The 15,268-nt window shown below is 51.7% G+C and overlaps 1 protein-coding gene across 1 annotated transcript in view; it reads left to right on the top strand.

The window, feature by feature from the left end:
* The window catches only part of ALPK3 (alpha kinase 3), an 85,750-nt gene that overhangs the window by 60,575 nt on the left and 9,907 nt on the right, over positions 1–15,268 (top strand). Inside the window, exon 5 of the mRNA XM_077828911.1 lies at positions 12,119–14,105. Within this exon, the coding sequence (XP_077685037.1) occupies positions 12,119–14,105 (1,987 nt within the window). The remainder of the gene's footprint in view (positions 1–12,118; positions 14,106–15,268) is intronic.

Raw genomic sequence — 15,268 nt, forward strand, 5'->3', positions numbered from 1 at the left:
AAAAAAAAAACCGCCCAAAATGGTTACTCACCTTCTCGTAACTATTGTTCTTTGAGATGTGTTGTTCATGTCCATTCCAATCAGGTGTGTGCGTGCGTGCACAGCAGCTGGAAGATTTTTCCCGTAGCAGCATCCATCAGGTCAGTCCGGGCGCCCCCTGGAGTGGTGCCCTCATGGCGCTCAATATAGGGCTCTACCGACCCGCCACCCCCTCAGTTCCTTCTTGCCAGCTACTCCGACAGAGGAGTAGGAGGGTGGGTATCGGAATGGACATGAACAACACATCTCGAAGAACAACAGTTATGAGGAGGTGAGTAACCGTTTTTTCTTCTTCAAGTGTTTGTTCATGTCAATTCCAATCGGGTGACTCCCAAGCCTAAGTTCAGGAGGTGGGGTCGGAGTTCTCCACTGACTGGAGCACCATTCTACCGAAGGCTGCATTGTCTCTGGCCTGCTGGTAATCACATAATGTGCGGTGAAAGTATGTATGGAGGACCACGTTGCCACTCTGCATGTTTCCTGGGTCGGGACTTGCACCAGGAACGCTGCTGAAGAAGCTTGTGCCCTGCTGGAGTGTGCAGTGAGCGGAGGGGCAGGCACCTCTGCCAGGTTATAGCATTCACGGATGCAGGACGTGATCCAGGAGGAAATTTGTTGGGAGGAGACTGGAAGACCCTTCATCCTGTCTGCCATGGCCAAAACAGTTTCATTCTTTCAGTGTAAAAGGCTAGTGCTCTGCGAACGTCCAATGAGTGAAATCTCTGCTCTCTGCCGCTCGAGTGTGGCTTAGGATAGAACACTGGGAGGAAGATGTCCTGGTTGATGTGAAACTGGGAGACAACCTTTGGGAGAAAAGCGGGATGTGGCCTGAGCTGGACCTTGTCCTTATAGAACACGGTGTAAGGTGGCTCTGATGTTAGGGCCTTGATCTCAGTCACCCTCCTGGCTGAGGTGATTGCTACCAGAAACTCCACCTTGTATGACAGGTAGAGCAGCGAACAAGTTGCCAGCAGTTCAAAGGGTGAACCCATCAATTTGAAAAGGACCAGATCGAGGTCCCACGTTAGGGCTGGTTGCCAGATGTACGGATATAGCCTCTCGAGACCTTTCAGGAAATGGCTGACCATAGGGTTGGCAAACACCGACCGGCCCTCTGAGCCTGGATGGAAGGCAGAGATGGTGGCCAAGTGAACCCTTATTGATGACATGGACAGTCACTGCTGCTTGGGATTGAGAAGGCAGTCCAGTATGGTTGGTATAGGGGCAAGTGTCAGGAATGAGTGATGCTGCGCCGATGTCTCTAAGGTGCCACAAGTACTCCTTTTCTTTTTGCGAATACAGACTAACACGGCTGCTACTCTGAGACCAGACTGAGAATCTTTTCCACTTGTCAAGGTAGGTAGCCTTGGTGGAGGGTTTCCTACTGCCCAGGAAGACTTTTCTAACCGGGTCTGAGCAGGAGAACTCTGTGGGGTTCAGCCACGGAGCTTCCACACTGTGAGGTGCAACAACTCGAGATTTGGGTGCTGGAGACAGCTGTGATACTGAGTTATTAAGTCCAGGAGGAACGGCAAGGTAACTGGGGCTTCCACAGATATTTCCGGGAAAGATGTGTACCAGTGTCGGCGGGGCCAGGCTGGAGCTATCAATATCACTGAAGCTTCTTTCCTGCGTATCTTGAGGAGCACCTTGTGAACGAGAGGGAAGGACAGGAATGCGTAGAGGAGACGGCCTCCCCATGGGAGGAGGAATGCGTCTGCAATGGAGCCTGGGCTGTGATTCAGGAAGGAGCAAAACTGCTGGCACTTCCTGTTGCGTCAAGTGTCGAACAGGTCCATCTGGGGAAAACCCCACCGTTGGAAGATGGAGTTCATGATGTCCAGGTGTAGGGACCGCTCATGGCCATGAAAAGACCTGCCGAGATGATCCGCCAATTCGTTCTTGCTCCCGGGAGGTACGATGCTTGCAGGTGTATCGAATGAGTTACACAAAAGTCCCACAGCATGAGGGCTTCCTGGCACAGGGGAGAGGAGCATGCACCCCCGTTTGTTGATATAGAACATCACCGTGGTGTTGTCTGTCATGACTGATACACATCTCCCTGTCAAGTGGGCTCAGAAAGTCTGGCATAGCAGATGCAAGTCTGGCATAGCAGATGCACCACTCTCAGCTCTCTGACGTTGATTTGGAGAGCAAATTCCGCCTGAGACCGGAGGCTTTGTGTCCTGAGGTCTCCCAGATCTGCTCCCCAGCCCAAGGCTGACCCGTCTGTCACTAGTGAGAGGGATGGCTGAGGACCGGTGAAGGGGATCCCTGCACACAGTACCTGCAGGTCAAGCCACCACTGGAGGGAGTTGAGGACCAGGCGAGGCAGAGTGACAACCCTTTCCAAACTATCCCGAGCTGGCCAATACACTGAGGCTAGCCACGATTGGAGAGGCTGGAATCTGAGCCTGGCATGTTGCGCCACATAGGTACAAGAGGCCATGTGTCCTGGAAGTTTCAGGCAATTCCTTGCTGTGGTAGTGGGAAACTTTTTAAGACTTTGAGTGATGTTGCCCAGGGCCCAAAACCTCATTTCTAGGAGGTATGCCCTGGCCTGTGTCGAGTCCAGCACCACCCCTGTGAACTCTATCTGCTGAACAGAGGACAGAGTTTATTTCCCCATGTTCAAGTTAAGGCCCAGTTCATCGAACATCATTCTTATGAAGTTGACTTGTGCCTCCACTTGAGCCCTGGAGCAGCCCTTGATCAGCCAGTCGTCAAGGTACGGGAACACCTGTACCTGACGCATGCATAGGAACGCGGCCACGACTGCCATGCACTTGGTAAACACAAGAGACGCTGCTGACAGGCCAAACGGGAGGACTGTGAACTGGTAGTGTTTGTTGCTCACCACAAACCTGAGGTACCTTCTGTGGGACAGTGTAATTGTTATATGAAAATATGCATCCTTCAAGTCTAGGGCGGCATGCCAATCCCCTAGATCCAAGGAAGGGATGATGGAAGCCAAAGAGACCATGCGGAACTTCCGCTTCCTCATGAACTTGTTGAGCTCCCATAGGTCTAGGGTGGGTCTGAGCCTGCCTTTGGCTTTCGGTATCCGGAAATACCAGGAATAGAAACCATTGCCCTTCTGCTCCAGAGGAACCTCTTCCACTGCCCCTAGCGATAGGAGCGAATGAACCTTCTGTATGAGGATTTGCTTGTGAGAAGGGTCCCTGAAGAGGGTCGGGGAAGGCGGATGGAAGAGTGGATGGCAGAGAATTGGAGAGAGTATCCCCTCTCTACCATGCAGAGCACCCAGCAGTCTGATGTGATACGGACCCACGCAGGGTAGAAAGGGCATAGTCACGACCAGAAGGTAAGGCAAGTTGGATCCAGTCCAAGTGCTGGTGTGCCATCCTATTTTGCACCTTCAAAAGGCCTGCTTCTGGCCAGATGAAGGTTTGGACGGACTAGAGCCCTGGCCTGAGGACAGGTGTGGCCTCTTCCTGCCACTCCTGTTTCTCCTCCGTGAGCCACCCTGCCAGTTCTGCTGTTGGTAGAACCACGGAGGAGGTTGTGGCCTAAAAGCCTCCACTGCGTGGCGGGGATATGGAAGCCCAGTGATTTGAGGATGGCTCTTGAGTCTTTTAGGCTATGTAGTCTTTTATCCGTCTTTTCAGAAAATAGAGTCACGCCCTCAAAGGGGAGATCCTGAATGGTCTGCTGGACCTCGTGTGGCAGACTTGATACCTGGAGCCTGGAGACCCTTCTCATGGCAATCCCATGACATCACTCGAGTGGCCGCATCAGCCCCACCCAGAGCGGCCTGCAACGAAACTCAGGAAATGAGCTTGCCCTCCTCCACCAGGGCCGAGAATTCGGCATGGGAGTCCTGTGACAGCAGCTCTATGAACTTTGCCATTGCCCCGCATGTATTGTAGCAATACCGGCTGACAATGGCCTGCTGATTAGAAATGCGGAGCTGCAAGCTGCCAGTGGAGTAGACCTTTCTCCCAAAAAGGTCGAGTCATTTCACCTCCCGATTCTTTGGGAAGGGGCCTTGGTAGGTGCTCACATTGGTTAGCAGTATCCACGATCAAGGAATTTGGTGGAGGACGGGTATACAAGTGCTTGTAGCCCCTGGACAGCACAAAATAGCATCTTTCATTGTGCTTAGCCATAGAAGGCAACAAAGCTGGGGTCTGCCACACGGTTTTGGTGGTGTTGGCAATGGTCTTTATGGGGGTAGGGCAATATGAGCAGGTCCGGAGGGGGCAAGGATATCCACCGTTGGATCTGCATCCTCCACTACCTCCTCCACCTGAATGCCTAGGCCCTGGGCAACCCTCCTCAGCAATTGCTGTTGGACCCTGTTGTCCTCCAGGGCCGGGGCTACCAAAGTGCCTGCCAGTGCTTCATCTGGAGAGGAAGAGGAAGAGACCCTTCAAGGAGTGGCTATTCTCTTCCCTCCACACCCAAGGAGTCCTGCAGTGCTTGGGGATCCTGGGCTGAAGCCGATGCGAACGGTGCTGTGGCCCTCGGTGCCAGAGCTGTATACATCAATGCCGAGGCTCCCGGTGCTGAAGTTGTTGAAGCTGTCAGTGCTGAGGAGTCAGCGCTGAAACCGCTGGGGCTGGCCTAGACGATGGGTTGGAGTTGGGATGGTGACGTCAGGGAACAATGGAGCTACCCCTGATTCTGCTAATGCCGACGGTGCCGGTGGCGGTACAAAAGTAGCCGAGGCCACTGCCGCTGCCCTGGAATGCGACCCTTGGCCTTGGTGAAGGGCCCAGGGAGTCCAAAAGGGCCACTGTGCCACGTAAGGCTGCCAGTCTCGTGATGACCTGGACCGTTTACTTCTGCTCTTATGAGATCAATAGGAGTCTGACTCAGAGGTCTCCGAAAAGGAGGACCATGGAGGAGCGGTATTTCAAGGCACAGAGGGGCCGCGTTGCAGGCTCGGGGACCAATGAGGGTGTTGACCCTGTTCTCGTGCCGGGGAGCGGTGCACCAGGGATGAAGACCGCCAGGCTTTCCCCTTGACGGTGCCGGGGAGCGACTAGTGCTGACGACCTCTCCTGTCTAGGCGGGGAGAATGGTGCCGTAAGCTGGAGCAGGTCCCGTGCTGCCTCAAACACCTCTGGGGTCGACGGGAGGTGTAGTTGTCAGCTTGGCCTCAGCGAGCGAGAAGGGTCCAGACTCGACCGCCCTTCCACAGGGGCAGGAGTCGACGCGACCGTCTCTGGCAGCAAGACCGAAGTAGTGTGGCCCTACTCAGGTCTCACAAAGGCTGGCTCCTTGGGTCTAGCTGGGGTGGGGAGAACGACCCCTCTCTGGCCTCCTCTTCTTCTGTGGCACTGGCGATTGAGACCGGTGCCTGCCTGCGGCATGTGAGCTGCGAGTGGAGCCATGACGATGCCGAGAGGCTTTCCCCTTGACGGTGCTGGGGCACTGCGTACCGAGGAGGAGGTACTCGGCACCGGGGTCGCATTGGGGCTGGAGTGCCACTTCCATTAGGAGGATCTTCAGGTGCTGATTTCTATCTTTCAGTATCCTGATGAGAAACCTCCTGCAGATCCTACAGCGATCCTTTTGATGGCTTTCCCCCCAAACACTTCAGACACGAAGTGTGAGGATTGCTTCCGGGCATACACTTGCTGCAGACCTCACAGGCTTTGAAGCCAGGAGACCGCGGCATGCCCTAGTGCCGGAATAGCACTGGAGGGGAAGCCCCTCCAAAGGAAACTTAAGAACTAAATAAAGGACTTACTAGCTACTTAACGCTATGGAACTAATGAGAACTATATACAGACTGCCAAATGGGCTTGTCACGACAAGAGCAAGGGGAAGTTCCAGCTAACCGTCACTGGTGGTAAGAAGGAACTGATGGGGGTAGCGGCTCGGTAGGGGCCTATATTGAGCGCCATGATGATGCCACTCCAGGGGGTGCCCAGACCAACCCGACTGATGCTGATAGGGGAAAAATCTTCAGGCTGCCGTGCACGTACGCGCATACACATACCTGATTGGAATTGTCATGAACAAGCACTTGAAGAAGAATTGAGGTTCTGTATCCTGGAGTCATCTGCAGTTATCCCAGTACAGTCCCCTGGATCCTTCTTTAAGCTGACTGCACAGCCCCCATGGGCCATATCACTTCTCTTACCATCAAACTGCTGCATTAATCCCTGTCGTGCCACAAAAATCCGCAGCAACACTGCTCTTGAGCTTTGCCGCCTGCCACTTGGCTTTGTGCTGCTTGCTCCCGAGCAGGAGGGTTTCTGGCACCAGTCATGTGCTGCCATCCTTAGGGCTCTGTCTACACTGGAAAACACATCCTCTTAGAAAACATGCTCCTGTCATGGGGCGGGACTCACCCCTGCGGCACCTCCTGCTGGTCTCTCAGGGAATTAGCTCTTCCAGCCTCCAGAGCCCCCTCTGCAGGCTGGTGTCTTGCTGCCGCTGGCCCCCGTGTCCCTCCCGGACCCTGCTCCACCTTAGGTGCCCAGGTACGCTCCCCAGCAGCCAGGCTCTTCTCCCTCTAAAGGCAGAGAGACTCTGCTCCTGGCCCACTGCCCTCTCATAAGGGCCAGCTGACCCTGATTGCGGCGTGGCCACAGCTGAGCCTGCTTCCCCCAATCAGCCTGGGAACTGCTTGCTCCCCGCCACAGCCCTCTCCTGGGCTGTTTTAAGCCCTTTAAGGCTGGAGCGGGTGACCACCCCGCTACAGCTCCCTAACGAACAAGTGGATAAATGCCGTCTCGCACCTAGTGTAGACAAAGATGGTCGTGTCTGAAACATTAGCTGGTCATAATTAACACTATTGGAGCTATGCCTAGCGAAGACATTTCTAAAGGTGTTAAACTTGTCTACACTGGGTACTAGGTTGTGGTTAGAATGTGTTAATTGACTGTCATGAGTTTTAAAACAAAAAAATCTTTCCCTTGGTCTGGACAGGGCCATCTCAAATAGATTCCCTCTGAGCAGAGCTTGGCTGTAGTGGGAAAACTGGAGCCAAAGCCTGATCCACTTCTGACCCAAAGATCAGAGGAGAAGTTGGTTCTGATTTAACTACTACTTCATTCTGCCCATGGTGTAAATGCCGTAAAATAGGAAGTGCTCTTGCTATGGTACAGATAACAGACATTAATTATATTTGCTGTGGAGCATCTTTACAAAATCCTATGACAACCTTCAGTTTTCTAATCAGCTGAAGTTAAATGGAATTTGTGCTCCATCACCTGACCTCACAGTGTGGGTCTAATAAGGTGTCCACAGTACAAGGTCTTGACTTGACATTGTCATGCTGTGGTGAAATGAGTAAGCTCTGGGAGGATGGTGTACATTGAAGCTCATCCACGGCAGCTCTTTTCTGTGAGATGTTGCAAATTCTATGAGGTTTGCCAGATCTTCTCCCTCTACACCAATCTATGGGATGATCTCCTCCTCTCTCATGGATTACATCTACTGCTACACCCTGACTGTCCCTGTCTGTACTGTCCTGCATGTCTGTCTGTCTCAAGGAACTCTCCTCTGGGGTGTCTGCTGCCAGCAAGTCAAACTGAGCTCCTCTTCACTCGTCCAAACCCCTCCATCACTCTGTAACTTCACCATCTTCTGGGTCACCCCAGCTTGCAATTTGGGGTCACATGTGTTGTCTCCTCCCTCATCCACGCCTTTGCCAAGCCTGCCAGTTCTTCCTCTGTTACATGACCATGACTGACTCATTCCTCTCCAGCCCCATCTCCAGTAGTCCAAGCTGAGGCCATCTCTCTCACCTCAAAGATTGTATCCATTGTAATAAGAGTCCGACTGAGAGGAGCTGAAAAGAGACTGTACTTCATTGCCTTGTCCCCGTCACATGATCGGGTTGGGATGACAAGGTTAGTATCCTGTCCCATGATAGGGTTTGTATCCATTGTCTCCAGGGGTCACCGTTACATCTCTCCATCCTACCCCATTTTTCTTTTGTTCAAAGAAGAATAAAACACACAAGCTAAAAATAACCACAGACTAATGAATAGCTACTAGCTAACCTAGTGACTGCATCCGAGCCTCCAGGGCTTCCTTCTGCAGGGGGATGCTTAGGTGATTTCACCACATGAATCCTGTATTTGCTGTTCCTCAAGTTCTTCACTGTCAGTTCTGGTGTGCTGAAAGAAGTAGAATGCCCCACTGTCCGTTATATCAAGAAACAGAGCCGGTGTCCTCCTGGGTTTTGCTTAGCGGTGTTGTGTTGTGCCTACAGGGCAGCCGTGATGGAGATAGTTTAGATGTTACCTGGTCACATTGCCAGGTGTTTGCTCTTTGGAATCTGAACGTTCTCTATCATTTTGCGATGGGGGTACCTGTCTGCCATTCTTGTTGTAACATTTCTTCTCTTCTAGTTTCCGTGCTCCTCTTTTTTGACTGTTTACGGCCATGGCTGCACTTGGAGCTGGGGGTATGATTCCCAGCTGGAGGAAACATGCCGGCACTAGCTCTCATCAGGCTGGCACACTAAAAATAGCATATAGCTGCAGCAGCACGAGCAGTGGGAGCGGCTCTCCCTGAGTGTGTGCCCGTCACAGCCCAGCCCAGCGGAAGAGACTTTCAAAGCAGTTGGAGCTGTGGTGTAGCCTGCACCCTGGCAGCCAGAACTGCTTTGGCTAACCACAGCCGCACACCCATCAGTCTTCTTGATTGCCAACTTACATGTGACACTGAGACCTGCTCTTCCCTATGTGGATACACAAGTGGAGGAGTGATTATATACTGTCCATCCCTCATTCTCTCCCATTCTACACAGCTCATGCTGTTACAAAGTTTGCTGCTGTATGCTGTCACCTTTCCTGCTACTTCTTCCCTTTGGAATTTGAGAACACTCCTGTGGCAATTCCAGAAAAGACAATATTGGGAAATCCCGTTCTGTATTATGAACCTCTTTTGAGGCAGGTCAGAGTGTCTTTGGTGATGCCTTGGAAACAGTAGCAAGTACCCCATGGCCAGTGGTGGTGAACTGGCTACACCGATTGCCCATTGAACTGTGTGAATCAGAGTCCTGCTGTACCATTCCACTGGACATGGATGTAGGGGCAGAGTTGAGGTTGTGTGGGAAATGTCACCTTAGCTCTTTGTTTCCTGGTTCTCCAACATTTGTGTTTTTCTTGCTGGTGTTAGCTAACACTCTTGTAAAGTGAGGGTATGAGGGACCTTAGCTCTGCATTCCCTGGGGTTCTAACCTTCGAAACTCAACACTCCTTTTCCGGGAGAGCTGGAGGACACGGGATAGGGTGAGTGCCTGCAACTGGCCTTCTATGGTAGCAAAGTGTTTGTGGGTTAATATGACTGCTGGAGAGGCCAGTTCTCTCTGATCCTTTTTGCAGGAAATGCTTTATTAACAGCTTCCTAGGGATTTTCTGATTTCAGCTCCCCCTCTCTTTGGGGAAGCCTAGGAGTGAGTGTATTGGAGGTTCTTGGGCACTCAGAACTGTCCCCTGCAGGGCAGATGATTTGCCAGCGGAGACTCAGGGAAACAGCTCTTTGCACTTCTGTTCAGCTAATGGAGAGTATAAGGGCCTCCTCTCTGCCTGCAGTCAGATTCCACATGAGCAGTTTATCAGGTTTTTCAAGAGGTTTCAGCACTCAGAATCACATGGTCTCTGCATCACCAAGGCTGAAGTGGAGGCTGCTTGTCACTTGACTATATTAGGTGATATGGAGCAGTGCGCGGGCTCAGTGAGAGTCTTGCTTTGCGTGGGGGAGGGGGAACTTGTACTCTGAGCCGTGACCTTCTTCCCTCAAGAATACATGGCTGTGGATGCGAAACCCCGCTGCTAATGCGGCAGTGAGAGGGAGAGGTAATCGCTGAGGATCGCATGGCCACATGGCGCATCGGCAGTGATGCTGCCGTGACCCCGAACTTCATCTTGCCCAAATGGAAGGACCGGGGTTGGCACCTGCCCCACGGGGAAGAGGGGAGGATGCCAGGTAGTGTACATTGGAGGGAATGATTTGAATGACTCCTACACCTTACAGAGTTCTGAACAAATTGTTAACTCAGGAAAAAGCTCTGGGCATCGTTGCAGACAGCTCAGTTAAACCTCTGCTCCATGCGCAGCTTCAGAAAAGCAAACTGAATGTTAGGCTGCGTAAAGAATGGGATGGTGAATGATACAGGGAATAGACTAATGCCTTTATGTGAATCAATGGAGTAGCCTCATCTTGATTCCGTGGGCAGCACTGGCCACCCATCTCTAGAAAGATATTGCAGAACTAGAGGGATTCAGAGAAGGGTGACAAGAATGATTAGGGGCTAGAAAAATTCTCATACAAAGAAAGAGAAAAGACTGGGATTGTTACCTTGGAGAGGAGATAGTTAAGAGGGGACATGATAAAAGTATATAAAATAATGACTGGCCTAGGGAAGGTAGATCGGAAACTTCTTCAGTTCTCCCTGTCTCATAAGATAAGAATAAGACAAAGTCAATACTGATAAAAGGAAATACTTGTTTACACAACATGTAATTAGACTATGTAACTCATTGGCAACAGGACGTCAGAGTGGTCAAGAATTTAGCAAGATTCAGAGGGAGACTGGGTGTTTATATGGATATCAGGAATATCTAGTTATAATAGTTGATGTTTAAAAAAGTTTTGGGAAGGAGATAAAACCACCTGCTTCAGTCTTTAAACTGATCTCTCACTATTAGGGGTTAGGATGAGACCTTCACAAGGGGGCACATTATCCCATATTTGCCAGGTGAGAGGTGTCCTGCAGCTTCCTAAGGAGCATCTGGCGCTGATCATTGTTGGAGACTGACGCTGGGTTAGAAGAACCTCTGCTCTGATCTGTTCTGGCATCCCCATGCCCTTTTCACGTGAATGTTACGAATTGCTAAGGGAGAGATGGGAGAGAGTGATTCTCCCATTGTTTCATCTTGGCATCTACATTTTGGGATTTGCAGTCAGCAATAACATATCACACTTTCTGGGAAATGGGCTTCTCCAGGCTTATGTACTTTGTGCATGCCATTTCTTGACGTGTTACAATTGCGTAACATGAAGGGTAAGTTCTGGCATGAAGACTCCAGTCAGTGACTCCGCTCCTCCAGCCCACGGAGCACTCTGCAATAAGAGTAAAGCTCATTGGTGTGGGAGACAACCTCCTCAACGGCTGGTCCGAGACTATGGAGTGAACTCCCCATCAGAAACCTCCCCACCTTCGGCTCCAACTGCCAGGCACATTTCTTTGATCTTGCCTTCACTAACATAAGCACAAAGGAGCATGGGCATTTAAAACAATAACATTAAAAAAATCCAACAAGACACTTAACTGCACACACATCTCGTCTTGAGGAGACGCTTGGAGAACAAACAACACATGACAGAAGCTAGTCACGTTGCTTAATGCACTGCTGGAAGGTGCTCCAATGCTATGGTGTTGAGCGCTATATGAGAACATGTAGAGAAGAGAATTGTGTTGTAGCCATGGTCTTTGCATGGCAGGAGCATAGTTACAAGTGAGGGCCTGATTTTTCAGAGGTGTTGAACCCCCACAGGTCCAACTGCAGTCAGTGGAAGCATGGGGCACTCCGACTTTAAGGTCAGAAGGGACCATCTAGTCTGACCTCCTGCATATTGCAGGCCACAGAACTTCACCCACCCACTCCTGTAATAGACCCCCAACTCTGGCTGAGTTAATGACATCCTCAAATCATGGTTTAAAGACTTAAAGTTACAGAGAATCCACCATTTACACTAGTTGAAACCTGCAAGTGATCTGTGCCCCACGCTGCAGAGGAAGGTGAAAAACCCCCAGGATCTCCGCCTATCTGACCTAGGAGAAAATTCCTTCCCTACCCCAAATATGGTAGTCAGTTAGACCCTGAGAATGTGGGCAAGACCCACCAGCCAAACACCTGGGAAAGAATTCTCTGTAGTAACTCGGGGCCTCCCCATCTAGTGTCCCTCAACCCCTCTCATAATCAGGCCCTAACTGTTTGGTCCTATCCACAGAGGCAAGACCAGACCATGATCCAATATGGTATCCAGACCCTGTGCAGTGTAGCGTGTAGATAGGCCCAAGGTGCTAAGTTAACGCCAAGTGGATCCAGGCAGTAACATAATCATGGTTTCCCTTTTTACCTAGGTTCAGGAGGCAGCGAAGCAGGTGTTGTCCTCCACCAGCGACCTGAAACATCCAGCGTTGGAGCCAATGGAGGACCGTAATCTTCAAACCAGACAATTAAAGGAGCTCACAAGAGGGAAGCCCATCTGCATGGAGAGAGAGATGGAGCAGTCTGAACAGCCAGCCAGCCCCAGGCCGCAAGGAACAGGGATGCTGAAAATAAGCCAAGAGAGTTCCCAGAGGCCTCCTGCTGGTTCTTCTGGTCTCACACAGCCCAGCTGGGAGGAACATCCCCCTTGGAAAGAGGAGGGAGCAGGGCATTCCCTGAATTTCCCAGGCAAAGAGACCCAGCAAAGACCAACTCCTAGTAAGGAGAATGAGGAGCTAGCTACAGCTGGGTCAGCATTGAAGGAAGCAAGTCGTAAGCCTGGAGGCAAAGCCCTGCTTAAACCAGGTGCCTGCTGGAGTGGAATGGGGGAGGGTGAGAAGATTGTTCAGCCATTAACTGCAGAAACAGAGCCAGCTGGAAGCTGGTTAGGGAACAGCTTGTCCTGCACAGAGGTAGAGGAGAGCCCTGTGGAGCCCTCCCATGAGACCTCACAGCAAGCAGGCGGAGTGGTGGGTGGGATGTCTTGGGTGCCTAAACAGGCAGCTCCGGTCTCCACCCAAGTGAGTAAGGAAGTGCTGCGTCCCATTTCCATCACAGAGATCTCTGAGTCTATGGAAGCACCAGGCTCAGCTTCCTCTTTTCCAGTCAAAGAAGCCCCTGCTGATGAGAACCAATCGGCAGCCCAGCTGCCAGGTGGCGTGAAAAGAGAAATGGAGACTAGGAAAACAAATGAATCTGCACCAACGCTGGCTGCCACGCCTCACCACAAACGGTTTCCAGTCAGCTCCGCTGAGGAGGGCAGTGCCAAGCTGGCACCTGTGTCGCTGGCTCCTAAGAGCGGGGAGGAAAGTGAGCAGAGAGCTGTGACTCTAGGCAAGGAGCCAGCAGCTGCCGCGGGGAGAAGCAGCATGACCTCTACAGGTAGGTCTGAACCGAAAACGGAGGCGCCACTCACTCCGCGGGCTGAAGAGAGAACTCCGGAGGGGGAGGTATCCCTGGAGCACAAAGTACAGCACAGAAACCTAGTGTCCTCCTTGAAGAATTATTTACTTCTGCTTTTAAAAATGTCCTCATCCGAGCCGGATAAAAGTAAGGGCCCCACAAAGAAGGACGCTGAGACTGAAGAGGAGGGGAGGCAGCCTGCTGGGGAGGAGAAAGCACTGCCGGAAGTGGGCATTGCAGGGCTAAGCCCCAGCACATCAAGGAAAATCTTAGAAAGGGTGCAAAATAACCAGCTCTTCCAAAGTGCGGAGAGCTTGCATTTAAGCCCCAGAACATCTAGAAGGCTCACGGGAATGATTAACCAAGAGTTAGTTACCAGCAAAGAAGCTCTGGGTATCAGTCCTTTAGCATGTAGGACACTGCCAGCCAGGGAGGCATATGAACCAGAAGGGTCAGCCCTGCTGTCTGTCCCTTCTATTGTGGTGGGTAATGTGCCCCTGGACAGAACAGGCCAGGCAGACTATGGGCTTTCTGATCTGCATCTCGAAAGCAGCATGAAGGAGAACTCCAGCGACCTGGTTGCAGCATTACCTTGCGCCACACCAGAGGAGCTTGCCTCCGGGGCTCGACGCAAGATATACTTGCCTAAAAACAAGCAGGTTGAGGAGGTAGAGGCTGCAGCCACAGAGAGCCAAGTGCATCTGAAGAGGGACAGCCCCACGGTGCCTCCCCGACAGTCCAGGAAGAACCCAGCTCTGTTACAAGCCCCTGTCCCAACTCTGTCTCCTCCCATGGACCGACACTCCCCAACCCTCCCCAGAAAGATGGCAACACTCGAAGTTCCCAAGGCATATGAGGAGCCCTCAGAGGAAAGCAGTCGGACCCCGGAAGGCCCTGAGGACACCAAGCAGGAAGGACAGGCAGGGGAGTCAAGGAAAACAAACAACCCATTTAAAGGTAAGAAAAGCATAAGAGACGAGGGCAGCACGGGATGCCCCCAGGCAGGAGAGACGCAGAGACTCTCTCCCAGCCTGCATATTGCACACACTAACCCCCACCCCAGAGTTTGAGAGCCTGGGGGGATTGCTGTGGGAGTATGTAGGATGGCAGCACGCAGCAGTGACAAGTCCTTGCAGTAGCAGGGATCCAAGAGGGCATCTGGGAATGGGTAACACGCAGAATGTGAAATCTCCACATGTTTCCAGACCTACCCATGCCTGTCCTTCCTTTGACATGGGAACAGGCCAGTCCGAGGGGCATCTCCTGCTCCCATTGAAGGCAGGTGAATTGAAAAGTCACCCCAGGGTAAAGAACCTGCCATTTCAGATACCGGTGCCCCTTCTCTCATCCCGGGTGGGGAAAGCTCCACCTCCTTTTCTGTGGAGTTTGGAAAGCAGAGCAGAATCCTGAGCAGGTCACATCCCCCAAACCTGTACAGTTACTGAGTAATTACCCGGAGGCCCCCATTTAGAGTATGCATCCTGAACACTGACAGCACTGAGAGCAGGAGACACCCAAAGCCAGCAGTACTAGAGAGATAAGCTTTGCTGAGGCTTTCTCGGGTAAGGAGGAGCAGAGCCAGGATTAGGGTAAGGGCTGGGTCCCAAGGATCGGTAGAGCCCACAAAAGAGAATCCACTGTAGACCACATTGTAGCTCACTGTGATGCTCCTGGAGTTAGAGCGACAATGCTGTGCTCACTTGAGTTACCAGAGATGGGACTTGCCCAATCTCTGTGTCATGAGGAATCTAAGTGTAACCCTTCTGCCAGGTGGAGCCAGCAGCAACAAGGGTTGGGGTCAGTCTCTAGAGGTTCCTTTTCAACAAAACAACACAAAACAGGCTCAAGCCCCACCCAGTGACCTGGGACAATTACACACCACCCCCTGGCTGCCTCTAAGAGGAAATACCTCCCCTCTCATAAGCACAGAGTCTGAGTGTAGCAAAAACTTTGAATAAAAGGAGGGAATTAACTCAGCATTAATTTGGGAAAATACTGCAACTGGGGTTCATAAACACAAACCATAACAAAAAGACCCACCCCCCAAGTGTCCTTTTCCCCTGAGGGTCTTAAGTCCAGAAACACAGAAGTCCCTTTAACGTGCCCAATCCTTTTCTGTA

The sequence above is a fragment of the Eretmochelys imbricata genome, chromosome 10 (assembly GCF_965152235.1).
Source record: "Eretmochelys imbricata isolate rEreImb1 chromosome 10, rEreImb1.hap1, whole genome shotgun sequence".
NCBI lineage: Eukaryota > Metazoa > Chordata > Testudines > Cheloniidae > Eretmochelys > Eretmochelys imbricata.